This window comes from Eufriesea mexicana, unplaced genomic scaffold (assembly GCF_001483705.2).
Source record: "Eufriesea mexicana isolate 0111107269 unplaced genomic scaffold, ASM148370v2 scaffold1178, whole genome shotgun sequence".
NCBI classification, from domain to species: Eukaryota; Metazoa; Arthropoda; class Insecta; order Hymenoptera; family Apidae; genus Eufriesea; species Eufriesea mexicana.
The window spans coordinates 770,405-786,220 of NW_016909311.1; the positions used below are offsets into that span (position 1 = coordinate 770,405).

Sequence of the window (15,816 nt, forward strand, 5' to 3'; positions counted from 1 at the left end):
ATTCGTTGTCCGATTACAAAATTAACATTTTTTGAAATTAGTAAATGTTTGTACAATAACAATGAAATTGGATACCATGCCTCAATATTAAAGTTAAATAAATTACTTTATTTAACTTTTCTATTCAAAATGCTGAGCTGCATCAATTAGCGTATTAAAAAAGATAAAATTAAATTTAAAAAATAAATTTTACCTTCGTATGTCGTATCGTATATTTAATTATAATAAAATTAATCATATCAAATTGCGTATTCTTCAAAAAAATTATTCAAGTTTTATTTTAAACGTTTATTAGTATTGTCAACAGATTCGAAAATATTTTTGGGGATTGATTTAAACGATTTGCGCAAATTTTGTATGCAACTTTCAGCATTGATCTTGTTCTTATTGCAAATGTTTTTCTTCCTGGTATGTAGTTTGTAAATGCTCACAAATACTTGCAACAAAAATAAGTCTAGAAAATTATATCACCAAGTTTAAAATATACAATTTTACAATAAAATACCTTTTAATATCTTATTACATATTTTCCTTTACTATGATTGTTGTTCCATCTCAGAAGATCTCGTTACGGTTGTGCAACGGTCAAATCCTGACCGATTGACAAGAACATTGTAATTTTTTAATGTGTCGTGTCGTCGTTACGCATCGTTGAAAAACTTCTTGTTTATTGTTTTCGACTGGTCCCAGGCATGCGAAGCAATACGACTATAATTCAATAAACTTAGGCGACGACACTGGGGATTCGGTTAACAAAGGGCCTGTGGGGAGTCCGCATAAGTCTCCATGCATAGTACGCTTAGACTTCGGCGTGGGGTCATAAGTGGATATTTTCCAGACGCGGTCATTCTCACTAAAATCACCAACGCGCGAGTGATCTTCATGCGTGTCACCTTGATGGAAAAGGTTCCTCGACCGCGATCCTCGGTGAGGACATTTTCTTGTTTTTAAGGTGATTGATTCGCAGATCAAGGAAACGTCCTTGGTCTTATTTAATCATTCAGAGCACCATTAGCCTTTTAGCGAACTCTCGATTTTCCTCGGTACAATCACTCCGAAAATCGAGGAATCAGTCGTTCTTACGACTTTTAGATCTTACATTATTTGACTATCCTCAAATTTCTCATAAAACGCTACTATCGTCTATATTCGACTTGGTTGTAATCTAGCATTCGACACATCGTAGTCCTTCTTGCTCGCGATTATTTGAACTGATTACTCAAAATTAATTTCATGAGCAACACTGACAAAGCATAGCACGGCGGATTTACGACCCGCCAAAATTCATCGAAGAATTCAAACGCGACATGAAAATTGTTATCATTATTTTTACTATGTTATAAAATCATATCTATTCTATTCTTCCTGTCATATATATATACATACTGCGTTCACATAGTATATGTATATACAATTTAGCTTGAAACAAATCATTTTATTGTAATAATTTCTAAAATTTTTATTACTAAAATTAATTATAAAGAATTTATTACTTATAGGAATTTTCCAATATCAAAAGAGAAGAGACAGAATTTTAATCATTCATTTATAAATGATTATATAAAATTTGAAGTATGAAGGAGAAGGTACTAGACAAATTCAAAATATTTAAAGTTCTGTACATTTCAGTTCAAATACTTTTTAAAAAGTTAGATGAAATAATGCATAAGAATATGTTACAATTCAATGGAAAACATTAAACACTTGTTAGATTATTGTAACAGAAATTATTTACTAGTAGAAAATGAATTTTTCAAATATTTCTGAATATCTTTCTTTTTAATCGATTAAATTACTATTCATTAATCTCGTTCATGCAAGATTCCAAGTTGTAGTAACATATCGATAATTATTATGATTTATGTAGTTGCTAAGAGGCTAACAAAGTATTTAGTAATGGCGCCCGAAGAGTGGTTGAGTCTTATTCAAAATGCTACAAAAGTTGCAATTATCCAAGATGGTAAGATAATTTAAAAATAATTAATAAGTTAGATTTAAAATCTTTGTCACGTATTGAATTCTTTTGAACAAAAATTAGTTACATAATTATTCGAAACTAAAGATTTTAAAACATGTAATTTTAACCTTAAAGATGTTTGATCAATAAGTATCCGTTGATTATTTTTGTTTTTTTTGTTACAAAGTCACATCTATGATATATTATTAAATTATTATTATTAGAGGTGTAATATAAATATACTTCACAGAATAATTGATATAAACATACATGGTACATTTTCATATTTGTTTTGATTATTGAAATTATGTTGTTTCAATATATATTTTACTTTTTAGGATTGTAATATAAATTGATAACTGTTCAATATTTGATAATTTTTTATTACATAAAATCATGTTATATTTCCTTAAAATTTATGAATCTATCTACATTTTTGTTTATAGGAAAGAAGAAAGTTCATTTTGTATTGGAAGATGGCAGGGAAATGGTAGAAGAATATCACTTGGAAACTAATGTTTTAGTACGAAGAGCATGGAAAGAAAAAAATAGACTTGGCCAAGATATAGGTTGGAATGTAGAAATTGGAGATCCTGAACCCAAACAAAATAATATTGAAGTCTGCGGAATTCAGGAAAGTTCAAATGCTGTAAAGTTTGTTTTACAAAGTATCAAATTACATTATATATATGATACGAAATACATATTTAAGTTTTTTATGTAAAATGTAATTAATAATAACTGCTATGTTATATTTGTATAATAGCCATTTATTACAAGAAGAATTACAAAGACTTCACTTGAATGGCGTATAAGAAATTTATCATATCCGCAGAATGTATATTCTGTAACTGCAGAAGATGATGGAACGATAACTGTTCGTACAACGAATAAAAAATACTTTAAGAAAATAATAGTTCCTGATTTAGAACGTGCTGGGGTAAAACCAGAACAGGACAGAATATCTTTTACACATCAATATAATACATTGATTATTACGGTATGAAAGACATTTATGTTTTTAATATCTTTACATAAGATTTATATTTGTATATTTTGTAGTACAAAAAACCTCCTGCACTGATGGATCTGGAGAAAAAGGTGTTGGTTGAAATATCATCAGTGCCAACAAAACAAAGTGGCGATGTTCAATGTCCAACAAGCTAATAAAAATATTTACTTCTAAAAGCTTTTCCTTTTTTGGCTTGCCCAAAGTCATATCATAATCACATTTATATAGTGACGCGAATATGTATGAAAAATTAAATTAAAAAATTAAATTAAGAATCATTTATTAATAATAGAAATATTATTAATATATGACTGAACATTTTATTGGAAATTATTAAAACGTATTTTTTTAACCTGTATAACCTTTATATGTATAATAACGAACAGAGTTAAAGTAAGTATTTTAATTATTTTATTTCGATTTATATGAGATGCATGAGACAACGAAAAATGTATTTTGTTTGAAATCAATTCGTTAATATAGCGGCGTTGCGCGCGAAAATCGAGAGGTCGATTGATCGTTCTGCGTCGTGAGTACCATCGACTGTATCTGTCTGCTGCGTGTGTGTACTGTGTTAGTGGTATTGCGCTTTGGTGTTGTGCTTTTAATTTTGCATTATAATATCTAAATAGGTGACGAATATGCCAAAATCTATACCTGAGAGGCAAGTATTATTTATTTTTTATTTTTGATAATACCATTGAGTTTGTTGAAACATTTAAAACTATTTATTCATTGATCTTAATCAGAGGTCACATTGCATAGAGGTTATGTTATGCCGACTTTTCTTAGCATTTTTAATAATGCTTTTCTAAGCTAAATTACTGGTAGAGGATTATTTAATTATGGATTGAATTGCTATTGTAGGTATTGAATTCTATGTACTACGTAACTACAATTAATTATAAATTTTTAATGTTTCTAAATGTATTATTCGACGCAGTTTGTATGGCGGCTATCTTATCGATCGAGAAACGCACCTTTCTTTATTGTGTGGTAGCTCATAGATGGTGCTTTTTTCTTTGAATTTAACAATACATATCAGATATAAAAATTAAAATATCTTTGTTTAAATAAATTATATTGACCTTTACTCATGAAATAAAACTTTGAAAATTTAATTCTTAGTATTATGCGTTAAATAATTTAAATTTTCGTCATCTAAAATTGCTATCAATGAATACAAGGAAGCGCTTACATGCCGATATTCATTTTTTCGTTCAATATCATCTGTTGCATGACCTGTTCAATGATACATGTGTGCGTGTGTCTGTGTTCGCGTATATATATATATATATATATGTATATAATGTGTATATATGCAAACTCACGTGATATACATATATATTACTATACATACACGCAGTATATATTTCGCATAATTTAAGATTTTTGTCACTATATTTTGTTCACTATTATTATTTTATATTTTAGGTGGTTGGAATATAAACCTTATGGCACAGTGATCAGTGGTACAAAAATTCTACCGTTTAAAGTACCACTGAAAGAGGTGAGCCTTTTCGTAAATAAATAATAAAAATCTCAAGTTAGATATGCGTCTCCACTTTTTTATGCATTCATTTATTACTTGTAATAAATTTATTAATTTCACAATACTTTAATCAATACGTTTATTAATTATAAATCTTAAAGAATGTAAAAAAGTTATTTGATTTCTTTAATCGTGGTTTTAAAAGTCGTGTTATTAAGAGACCTTTAAGACTTGATTCAAATCTTAAAGATTAATTAAGTAGAACAAAAAATTTAGGACATTTTTGAAAATTAATTTTTTATCACTTAATTATAATTTATTAAATTTTAATATATTCTTATAATATTTAGCTTTGTCTAAAATAATCTAATCTAAAATAAATTAAATTCAAAGAAAAAAAAATATCATTTGCGATCAAATTCAACGTAGAATTAAATTACCTTGAAATATATTTCTTGTGCTATAATTATTTTAATATGAAAACATGTAACTAGCTTACTTATTAACGTAATAAGTTATGATTGTGATATATATTCCAAGGCAAATAGCTGAAAAAATGAATAATCATAGCGACATTCATACCGTAATATGATGCTGCTATATGCTGTTACATACTAGTAATGTATATAATGGATATATAGAATCAAAGTATCATCATTATGTATGAAATTTCATGTACAAAATATTTCGAAATTTGAAGTGAACAATTAATCATAAATATTTAATGTTTTTCTAAAGTGAAGTTAGAAAAATGATTTTCATTTGCAAATCGTGTTTCTAGAATCATCGCTGTTAAACGTATGGTTGGTGTCCTCAGAGTCGCGTTACTGTTCTTTTTATGCTTTCTTCCATACTAAATCAAAGATCCTCTTCGCGGGGGTCGTGGTGGCTTCGAAGCCGAGATAAGATCGCATCGAATTCCAGAAATAGAGGATACAGTGCCGGTATCCATACGCGTCGGTGCGTCTCGTACGAGTTAGGTATGCGTATACACGTTCCAAGGTACGTGGCACGGGCCACCGTGAAATCGATGCATACCAGTGGTATAGAAACCATTTTTATATACTGTAAAGTTGATCAATGCGATATAAATAACAAAATATACATAACAATTATTAAAACTAGATATAACATACATAATAATAAGAAAAAATTCTAAGCTTTATGATCGTTGTATTTTTCATAACCTCTAAAAATTACTTTCCAATATTTTTCATTTTTAATTAAAAATCTTGTATCCGAAACATTAATCGATTCAAAATTTATAATTATAATTTATAATTTATAAACTCTTACCATCAATGCAATGTGCATTAATTTAACATATTCATCGTTGTAATTTTTGGAATACCTCAATTAGTGCTTGTCATTTTCCTATCACTTTGAATGTGTCATGTGAAACATTTCTCTGAAATAATTAAAGTTTGTTAAAAAGTTGAAATATATAGGTGTAAAAAGTGCGCGTATAACGCGATATTTCATCGAATAAAAATTGATTCTATACCACTGGTGTGGCATCGGGAACGAGGGAGGCTTGTTTGTCGATGGACGATGGTTGGTAACGGTAAGGTGGGAAAGGCACCTCCGTGAGATCTCGTATCGGTCCGAGCCAAATTGCTGTATTGTTGCATGTCCCGACTCCAGCGTAGATATAAACAAGCTTGATGTATGCACACACTTTCGTCCAATATGCGCGGCAGTGCTTTTTGGATCGTGAATAGCCAGGCTCGATTGTTTGCCTAGTAGCTGAACAAAGTGCGATCGTACGCTCCCATGCTGGCTGCCGCTGTGTGATGTATCGCACTCGTGCTGTGATCTAGCGGCATTCACTGAAGTTTCTTGATTTTAAGGATACACGCGTGGAACCTAGTGACATCTTTTTTCCATTTTCCCATTTACCTTTATCACGGTAACTGTTTTATCATATTTTCTTCGTTTATTTTTCTTTCATTATATATTTCTGATTAAAGTGCAGATTTTTGTAATTTCAATATGGATTCGATTGATCTACAAGAGATTATGGAATAAAAATTGGTTAATACGTTGAATTACCATGAGATGTGATGGTTTTCTCGTTTTATAATAATTGGGTAGAAATATCTATAATTTAAAATTTAAAGAAAGCGATTTCAAAGGCATCTTTAACTATTTTTGGATTATTTAAGTATTTTATACAAGTTTTAAAAATCTTTAGTAATTTCTGATTAGGCTTGTTCTTTATATCGCGATCTACCCCGTGTTCAATTACAGATTTAGATTTATTATACTTTATTATATTTATTGATAATTTCGTAAAATTTTCCAAGTTTTAGAAAATTGAATTTCTTAATTTTTAAAAATGAAATAAAAATGAGTTGCTATTTCAACTGTGATATTTCGTATTATATTTTAAAATTATTGATATTTCAACTAATCCCCGTGTATTCAAAAAAGAAGAAACATTTTCTTTGTGCAAACTTGTACTATAAATTTTATCATATTTTTTAAAACCTTGATAGAAAAACGTGAAACTTTGCTCTCTTTTATTTCTCTCTAATAATTCATTTACAAAAGGAGACGTTGGTTAGTAATAACACAAATTCCCTATACGGATTTACCACGCTTGCAAACTATGTACATTTTCCTCCATTATATTTCGTAACAAAATATTCGGAGCATTGATATACACTGATATTGCCAATAACTCCACGTGGAATTTCACAGAAATTCGAAAGAAAAGAAAAAAAAGAAAAAAATGCCATAACCTCCAATAATTTTTAACGGTTATTTATCGACACTCTGAAAACACTGAATATATTAATTACACCTGTTCAATGGTAATTACACACTCTAACCCTTTTCACTCGTATATCGCCATATAGTCGCCATCTTACATTTCATTATTATACATATATAAAATTTGTGAATTTTTCTAATTTTTCCTACTAAACCGACAAGTTAAATCACAATATCTTCCCATAAAAATGTTTCCATTTTGATCACGTATGAACAAAAATTCCTAGTTTATTGGTAGTTTTCTCAAATATAAATTCGAGTGCAATTATACAGTTTTTAAACCTTTGCACTCGACAATTTTTCCGTTACAAGAAAATAGCAATGCAAAGACTTTCTACCATAAAGTCGAGAATATTTTTAAAACGGTAAATAAGAAATCGTATGCAAATTAAGACGTAGAATTATTTTACTTCGATATTCCACGCATCGTTGGATAATTGTAAATTTGATATATTAATTAACCACTTACGATTTTGGAACAAAAGCATCTCGACGTGCGTGGCACGTCTTTCTAGCGCAAGCATCCATCTTTGAAATTTGATTAAATGGCGACTGAGAGTCACTTGTCGAGTGCAATATTAATACATATTGAAAACCATGACCTTCAACAACATGCTCGAATCTCTGTGGTCCATAGACACGTATCCGCTAAAGTTTAATGCTGATATTGCAACTGATGTGAAAATCAGTAAACACTGGGAACATTGGTAAAAGGTGCGAACGAAAAGTGGTTCAGATGAAAGGTTCGAGTGGATGTGTCGGCAACATGTGCGTACATCAACCGTTAGAGCCATATTGCGCGATAATAAAATGCATCTATATCACCTGAACAGAGTTCAAAGGCTTTTAAGGCACTCTGCTTCACAAATGGCTTTTCGTCATTGCGCGACTCAGCAACGCGTTAATAATTCGCGATTTTTATCAACTACTTTGCCAACAGATAAGAGAGCAAATTTTACAAAAGACAGTGCACTGTTTATAATAAACATTGGTGGTCACTTGGAAACTCGCGTGATGCCAATGAAACGCGTTTTTGAGGTTATGGAGCGTAAATACGTGAGCCGGAGTACTTGGATTTTCGAGAATATCCTTGTTTCTTGAATTGCTTTATTCCATCCATCATCCCGAATGGTGCAAATATTATATATGTAGGATACCAAAAGAAATCGCGAATCGGCTGTTGCCAACAAAAACAAATTGTAAACCGATTGATATCTTCTAGAAGCAAATCGAAAAGTTATTCTATATAACAAAATTAAGTTGCTTGACTCCTCTACGGGGTGGTGAAGCGTAGGTCAAGGGAAGCATAAAAGCGTGGTCCTTGACAACCAAAACAGAGTCCTTGGAAATCGGTTGTGACCAGCACAAGCGTGAGTCGCTTGGTGTTGGAAAGAGAGTTTTAAAAGAGTGCGTCTTTGTGTGTTTTCGTTATCTTGGTGTTCTTTCCCTAAGTTAAATCAGTTTACGAGTTTTGAGTTTGTGTTATAATGTTTCCATTTTGATCACGTATGAACAAAAATTCCTAGTTTATTGGTAGTTTTCTCAAATATAAATTCGAGTGCAATTATACAGTTTTTAAACCTTTGCACTCGACAATTTTTCCGTTACAAGAAAATAGCAATGCAAAGACTTTCTACCATAAAGTCGAGAATATTTTTAAAACGGTAAATAAGAAATCGTATGCAAATTAAGACGTAGAATTATTTTACTTCGATATTCCACGCATCGTTGGATAATTGTAAATTTGATATATTAATTAACCACTTACGATTTTGGAACAAAAGCATCTCGACGTGCGTGGCACGTCTTTCTAGCGCAAGCATCCATCTTTGAAATTTGATTAAATGGCGACTGAGAGTCACTTGTCGAGTGCAATATTAATACATATTGAAAACCATGACCTTCAACAACATGCTCGAATCTCTGTGGTCCATAGACACGTATCCGCTAAAGTTTAATGCTGATATTGCAACTGATGTGAAAATCAGTAAACACTGGGAACATTGGTAAAAGGTGCGAACGAAAAGTGGTTCAGATGAAAGGTTCGAGTGGATGTGTCGGCAACATGTGCGTACATCAACCGTTAGAGCCATATTGCGCGATAATAAAATGCATCTATATCACCTGAACAGAGTTCAAAGGCTTTTAAGGCACTCTGCTTCACAAATGGCTTTTCGTCATTGCGCGACTCAGCAACGCGTTAATAATTCGCGATTTTTATCAACTACTTTGCCAACAGATAAGAGAGCAAATTTTACAAAAGACAGTGCACTGTTTATAATAAACATTGGTGGTCACTTGGAAACTCGCGTGATGCCAATGAAACGCGTTTTTGAGGTTATGGAGCGTAAATACGTGAGCCGGAGTACTTGGATTTTCGAGAATATCCTTGTTTCTTGAATTGCTTTATTCCATCCATCATCCCGAATGGTGCAAATATTATATATGTAGGATACCAAAAGAAATCGCGAATCGGCTGTTGCCAACAAAAACAAATTGTAAACCGATTGATATCTTCTAGAAGCAAATCGAAAAGTTATTCTATATAACAAAATTAAGTTGCTTGACTCCTCTACGGGGTGGTGAAGCGTAGGTCAAGGGAAGCATAAAAGCGTGGTCCTTGACAACCAAAACAGAGTCCTTGGAAATCGGTTGTGACCAGCACAAGCGTGAGTCGCTTGGTGTTGGAAAGAGAGTTTTAAAAGAGTGCGTCTTTGTGTGTTTTCGTTATCTTGGTGTTCTTTCCCTAAGTTAAATCAGTTTACGAGTTTTGAGTTTGTGTTATCGTGTTCTTGTTCTTTCGTGAATTTTCGGTGTCTCAAGACCAGTTCTGCCATTCTACGTATATTATAATCCTTCTCTGCGAGAGGAATTATTTTCATTGGTCGAAGAAGTTTTATTATTAACGTTAAAAATTCGTCTTTATCAGTGCGATGAATATGACATATAATGAATATGATATTCAGCACGTTCACTGGAACCTGGCCCCACGTTTCGAAAGTCCCCGTGGTTTACGAAAACTCATCAGACATTTTGCAGGACACCCTGTATAGTAGATTGAATATTCGAGTGTGCGTAGAAAATACAATCGCATAATTCATTAATCGATTATGGATTAATTGGATATGGTACAGCTTGCTGTACACTGACACGAGTGCAAGATTTTCTCTTCCATTTTTGCACTGAAATATATTTCGTTGCAGCGCGTTCTAAACTTTGACATTAAACGTCTGTACTGTGTTGAGAGCAGCAGTACTATGATAGAAATAAGTATGTTTACAAACGTACGCGTATGAACTGAACGAAGTTTGACAACGAGCGAATATTAGAAAAATAAAATATTTCAAACATGTCATATTGGGTTTCGTACTAATCAATTGTCTCGGGGTCGATAACTGATCAATGTATTCGAGACTCCTTTTATACAGTGAGAGTGTAGCGTGTAGAAGAAAATCATGTGAAAAGAATAATGAAAATATTGATTGTGAATAAAATGATAATAAAACTTGTTTTAAAAGACACAAATTTTATAGAAAGCAATTTGCTACGTAAGTAATTATGTAAAGGTAAACAAATACCGTGTGAAAGAAGTCTCGGGTCTGTTCTCATGGTCCGCTTCCGCCAGATGGCGCCACTGGTAAGGATACATTGATCCTTGCAACGTCTTGATTTCTATTAGTTTAAGGTTTTGTTTAACCCGGCTTCGACATCACGGAACGAATTAACCGTGTTTGAAGGGAATTGATTGTATTAAAACATAAATATATTGTTTACAAATTCGAAATCTTAAATTGTTATAACTAAAACGAAAAAGGTGTAATATAACAATTATATATATTTTTTAAAATCAATTTAATTACGAACAATTGTTACGAATGTTTCAGATTTTGTTCGATTACCGGTAATTATTATAGAAGAACAATTTTCGATATTTATAATAGTTATTCGTAAACAAAAAGGATTCTAATCATATTTAGTGATTATTCGTAACCAAAATTAATGAAAATTGGGATTTCTTAATCTTCGTATTTTTCAAAGTATTCTTTTTAAATTTGACCATGATTTTCTTCGATCAAATTTTTAAAATAACCATTATCTTTGATCATTAATAACCAAAAAGTTGATCGTGGGAGTTTTCAAATTTTTAATATAAATGGGTATTCCCATCTTGTGGTGATGCTATTTGATGATTTTTGAATATAGCTAAATTATAAGTTAAGAAATTTGGAACTTGCATGTTTAGTCAGGCTTGAATATAATATATAATAATATAAATATCATAGAATTACTTTTATTGTTATTCAAGTTATTGAACATTTCACAAAATATGTCTTTTTAGATGGCTACCACGATTCACGTTGTAGTCATCTAAAACGATGAAATAATAGAAGAAAATAGATAATATAAATAATAGAATAAATAATAGAAGACAAATAAAAGCATAATTATAATCGGTATGAATGTAACTATCCTTTGAATTGAAATCAACACAGAAGAAAATCAATACTTTCCTTTTTTCGTTAAATTTTTAATTTTTCCCAGTAAAAAGGGAACTATTATATATATCTATGTAATTCTAGTTAGAGATCTATACATAACAGTCGTGATATATAATTTTGAAACACCCTATACAGCTTTTAACATTGATACCTACCTTCATTCGCTTGAAATCATGACAATTTCGCAAATTCTAGTATAGGACTTTAGAATCACATTCTCGATATATACTTCACCTTTACTAACTTTACCTACTTTACCCCGTGCACTTCACTAGCGCCATTACGGAGGCGTCAGTAACCTGTAATATAGTATTTTACTTATCTTAATGATAAAGATAGAAAAGGAAGTAGATCAACTATACAAATAAATTTCAAAACATCTTCAATTCGCAATTCCATTCTTCTTTTCCTTTTTCGAAATTAAACGCTTATTTTTAACTCTTTGCATTCGACGATTTTTTGGTTAGAGAAGAGTGAACATCAAAGATTCTCTACTAAAAAACGGACGGTACATTTTTGAGCACTAAATAAAGAATTGTAGAATTATTTAATTTTGATACCTCGCACACTGTTACATTACATTAAATTTGATATATTAATTAATATCGATCTTCTAAATTTTATGAAATCGGGACTGATAGTCACCTCTCGAGTGCAAAGGGCTAAAAGGCTTTCTATCGCAGGATTTGATTAAACAAAAAAGTTCTTACAGTCCAAAGACTTAAGTAACCTCATTTACTCTAAGTTCCTTTATTTTGTTTACTTCGCTCGCTATACTTTAAAAAATCTTCCCTTGTTTAACTTCCGCACGCTTCGCTTTCCAATTTACAATCTACTGTATAAATATATGTTAAAACCATTCCATTCTTCTTCTCCTTTTCCGAAATTAAACGTTTAGTTTTAAAAGGTTTCCTATCGCAAGATTCGATCAAATGAAAAAGTTCTTACAGTCTTTGGGGCTTAAGTAACCCCATTTACCCTAAGTTCCTTTACTTCGTTTACCTCGCTTGCTATACTTAAAGAAACCCTTGTTTAACTTTCGCACGTTTCTCTTTCTAATTTAAAAAATTAATTTTCCCTCGTCAAGTTTAAACAAACGCATTTAAAGAAATTAATTTTCTTCATCCCCTGAAAACCTGCAAAGGCAAATGTTCGTCAAACGGTACTTCTTCCCCAAACGCGAAACTCGGAAATACATGTGCACGTAGAGGTTTTACAAGGGACTAACAACGAGTAGTAGTATGAACATCCAGAATAGATTTCCATGTGAAAATCTGCGCTGGGAATTCGGTACTGCGCGCGGTTGGAGGCGAGCAGCACCGCTATTCCCGTTTGTTTCGAGTCATTTAATTTCCGTCTAACTCGCAGCGAACCGGTTTTTCTCGTCTACCGCGGTCTCCTGGACCACAGCGGACAGTTGCAAATAAGTTCGGAACCTTTTTGGGTGGATTGGCCGCTATGCATATAGGCGCATGCATACGCAAAATAGGAGGGTGCCCCGACTAATTGATTCTGGCGTCGCGGGCATTACATAAAACAAGTCGAAGCGAGGGCCAGGAATTGGAGTTGGGTTGATTGGGCCCGTTGCGTCGGCCGCGGGGGGCCACTCGTTAATAGGGCCCTGAAATGCCCGTGCCCGTGACCGCGTGCTCGTGCCAGTGCCAGCACCCATTCTCGCTCACCTCCGCGCCTGCAGACCTCACGACGGACCGCTTCTTCATCTTCTATAAGAACGTGTAACAAATATCGGCTCACACGAAACGTGATACCGTCTTCGCCGACACGCTGTACGCTTTCTACCTTTCTCCCTTTCCCCGTCTTTTTTCTTCTTCCCCTCTCTCTCTCTCTCTCTTATCTTTTCTTTCTTTTTTTCTTTCTTCTTTCCCCGCTCTTTTTCTTCCCTTTTCCATCTCTTTCCGTTTCATTCTCGGACACCGGCCTCGATGAATTCGAGCCGATACCACCTAGTCACATATACATTGTGAATGATGCGCTTTAAAGTCGATTTTAATTTTGGATTGAATTTCGTACGCGTGTAATTTGCCGAGGAATCGGCGATGGGGTGATCCGCGAACTTTTACACGCCCGTAGCCTATCGTGCCGGCCTGGCCGGGCACTCCATGCCACGCGGGTACCGCGGTCTCCCGCTTTTGGCGCTGCCGTCGTGCTTGTCATTTTTGACACCGCAGTTGTTTTACACGCTCCACGCTAATAATTCATGGCTTCAACCGTGGCCGCGGCGCACCTCCCCGTGGCCCTCCTTCGGCCTCTCTTCTCTACCCTTGTAATACTTGTAATCTCGTATCTGGCTAATTTTATAATTTTACCTGGATTCTCTCTCTTCATAATTCCCCGGTTACGGACGTGATTTATTTCCGTTGCGGCCCGATTCGATGAATCTGCCGCTTTTCAACGAATAACCGTGTATCCACCGTGATTATGCGTGATTATGTATGGAAATTCCGGTGGTATTGTGTAACACAATTGCGAGTATTTATTAGTAATAGGGTTTTGGATTAATCTTAGATACGGATAAATTATTCTTTAATATTAATAGTAGGTAAATAGGAGATAAGTATTAGAGTGTAATGGTGATATTAGATGAAGTTACATAATTCTTATATGTAAATGATTGTATTGGCTAGAAAGTAAATAGTCGGTATTTTAACTATAAAATAGTAGTTATTTGTGTAAATCGGAAAAAGTTTTGTTGTATAATCGATCATTTTGATTTGCAACATTTTGACACCCTGTGAATCACTGTACGATTGCAATTAACACGTGATTGTATCTAATAATTAATAACATACTGCTTCGTTTCGATAAACAAAAGAATACCGTGTAAAAATTTTATCTTATATGATAATTACAGATAAAAACACTATTTATATATTTTAGAATAAATATTTTTATTTTAGTAAATACATATTTATACATATTTTAGGCTAAAATTAAATGTGTAAATTTTGGAAGAATTTTATTACTCTCTCGAATTTTTAATGTTAAATGTATGTTTGTTTTATGAATATATTAATATATTAATTTAATTCAAATTAAATAAATTATCGTGTCAATTTATATTTCGTTTTATGTACATTCTTTTTGAACAAAATTTATTAGTTTTTCCAGAAATTTGAATTGGAATCTATTTAAATTTGAAGTATTTTTGTCGATATTTTATTAGAACTAAGTTTCAAAGAAATTTATCATGTTCACGAGTATTATTTTGATCGATTTTGAATTTATGTAAAGTTGAAATACATTTGCCAATTTATTAGGATTAAATGATTAATCGTTTTCATTTATGCATTCCACGTACATTCTTTCGGAGGAAATTTATTACCTTCCTGGAAGATTAACGAATGATCCTTGATCGATTTGGAACTCATTCAAAATTGAATTACATTTACCAATATTTGTGTAATTCGATTACGATTTTCATTTATTATATATTTCACATAGATTCTTCTTTGAAAGAAATGTATTACTTTTTCGACAGTAATGTTAAAGTTTAGGTTTAAAAATTAATTTAGAATTCGTTGGACATTGAAGTAATCTTTCGTTATTTAATTTAATTGAAATTAATTGAATAATTATCTCAATTCGTGTGCTCTATTCGAATTGTATTAAAATAAAATAAATAACTTTTAAAAAGTTTAACGAATATATTTTTAATCAATTTATAAATTATTTGAAGTTGAAACGTATTTGTCAATAATTTATTGAAATTAAATAAATAATTATCGCAATTTGTGCATTTTATATATATTATATTCGAAATTTATTACTTTTTCGAACACAACGTTGGATATATTTTTATTTAGTTAAAATTGATTTAAAATTAGAGTACATTTGACATTATTTTATTACGGCCAAATGACTAATCGTTCCAAATCATGCATTTCGTATGCATTTTTTCCAAAAGTAATTTATTATCTTATCGAAAAATTAAATAAATAATTATCGCAATTTGTGCATTTTATATATATTATATTCGAAATTTATTACTTTTTCGAACACAACGTTGGATATATTTTTATTTAGTTAAAATTGATTTAAAATTAGAGTACATTTGACATTA

At 31.8% G+C, this 15,816-nt stretch overlaps 2 protein-coding genes across 2 annotated transcripts in view; both read left to right on the plus strand.

The window, feature by feature from the left end:
- Positions 1-1,869: 1,869 nt before the first annotated feature.
- LOC108547757 (protein DPCD) lies at positions 1,870-3,196 on the plus strand. The gene is made up of 4 exons (XM_017900409.1): positions 1,870-1,960; positions 2,404-2,606; positions 2,724-2,957; positions 3,020-3,196. The coding sequence occupies exons 1-4, from the start codon at positions 1,897-1,899 to the stop codon at positions 3,122-3,124; spliced, it is 606 nt and encodes a 201-aa protein (XP_017755898.1). The 5' UTR covers positions 1,870-1,896; the 3' UTR covers positions 3,125-3,196.
- A 340-nt stretch (positions 3,197-3,536) lies between these two features.
- LOC108547751 (probable tyrosine-protein phosphatase F54C8.4) overlaps positions 3,537-15,816 on the plus strand; it is a 75,260-nt gene continuing 62,980 nt past the window's right edge. The window contains exons 1-2 of the mRNA XM_017900403.1: positions 3,537-3,633; positions 4,404-4,479. Of these exons, the coding sequence (XP_017755892.1) occupies positions 3,611-3,633; positions 4,404-4,479 (99 nt within the window). The 5' untranslated portion in view covers positions 3,537-3,610. The remainder of the gene's footprint in view (positions 3,634-4,403; positions 4,480-15,816) is intronic.

Bases quoted from the DNA above. Each gene is read 5' to 3' on its own strand.
- LOC108547757 (XM_017900409.1), top strand. From the start codon at position 1,897: ATGGCGCCCGAAGAGTGGTTGAGTCTTATTCAAAATGCTACAAAAGTT. The intron at 1,961-2,403 runs GTAAGATAATTT...TTTTGTTTATAG, and splicing joins AGTTGCAATTATCCAAGATG to GAAAGAAGAAAGTTCATTTT. The intron at 2,958-3,019 runs GTATGAAAGACA...TATATTTTGTAG, and splicing joins ATAATACATTGATTATTACG to TACAAAAAACCTCCTGCACT.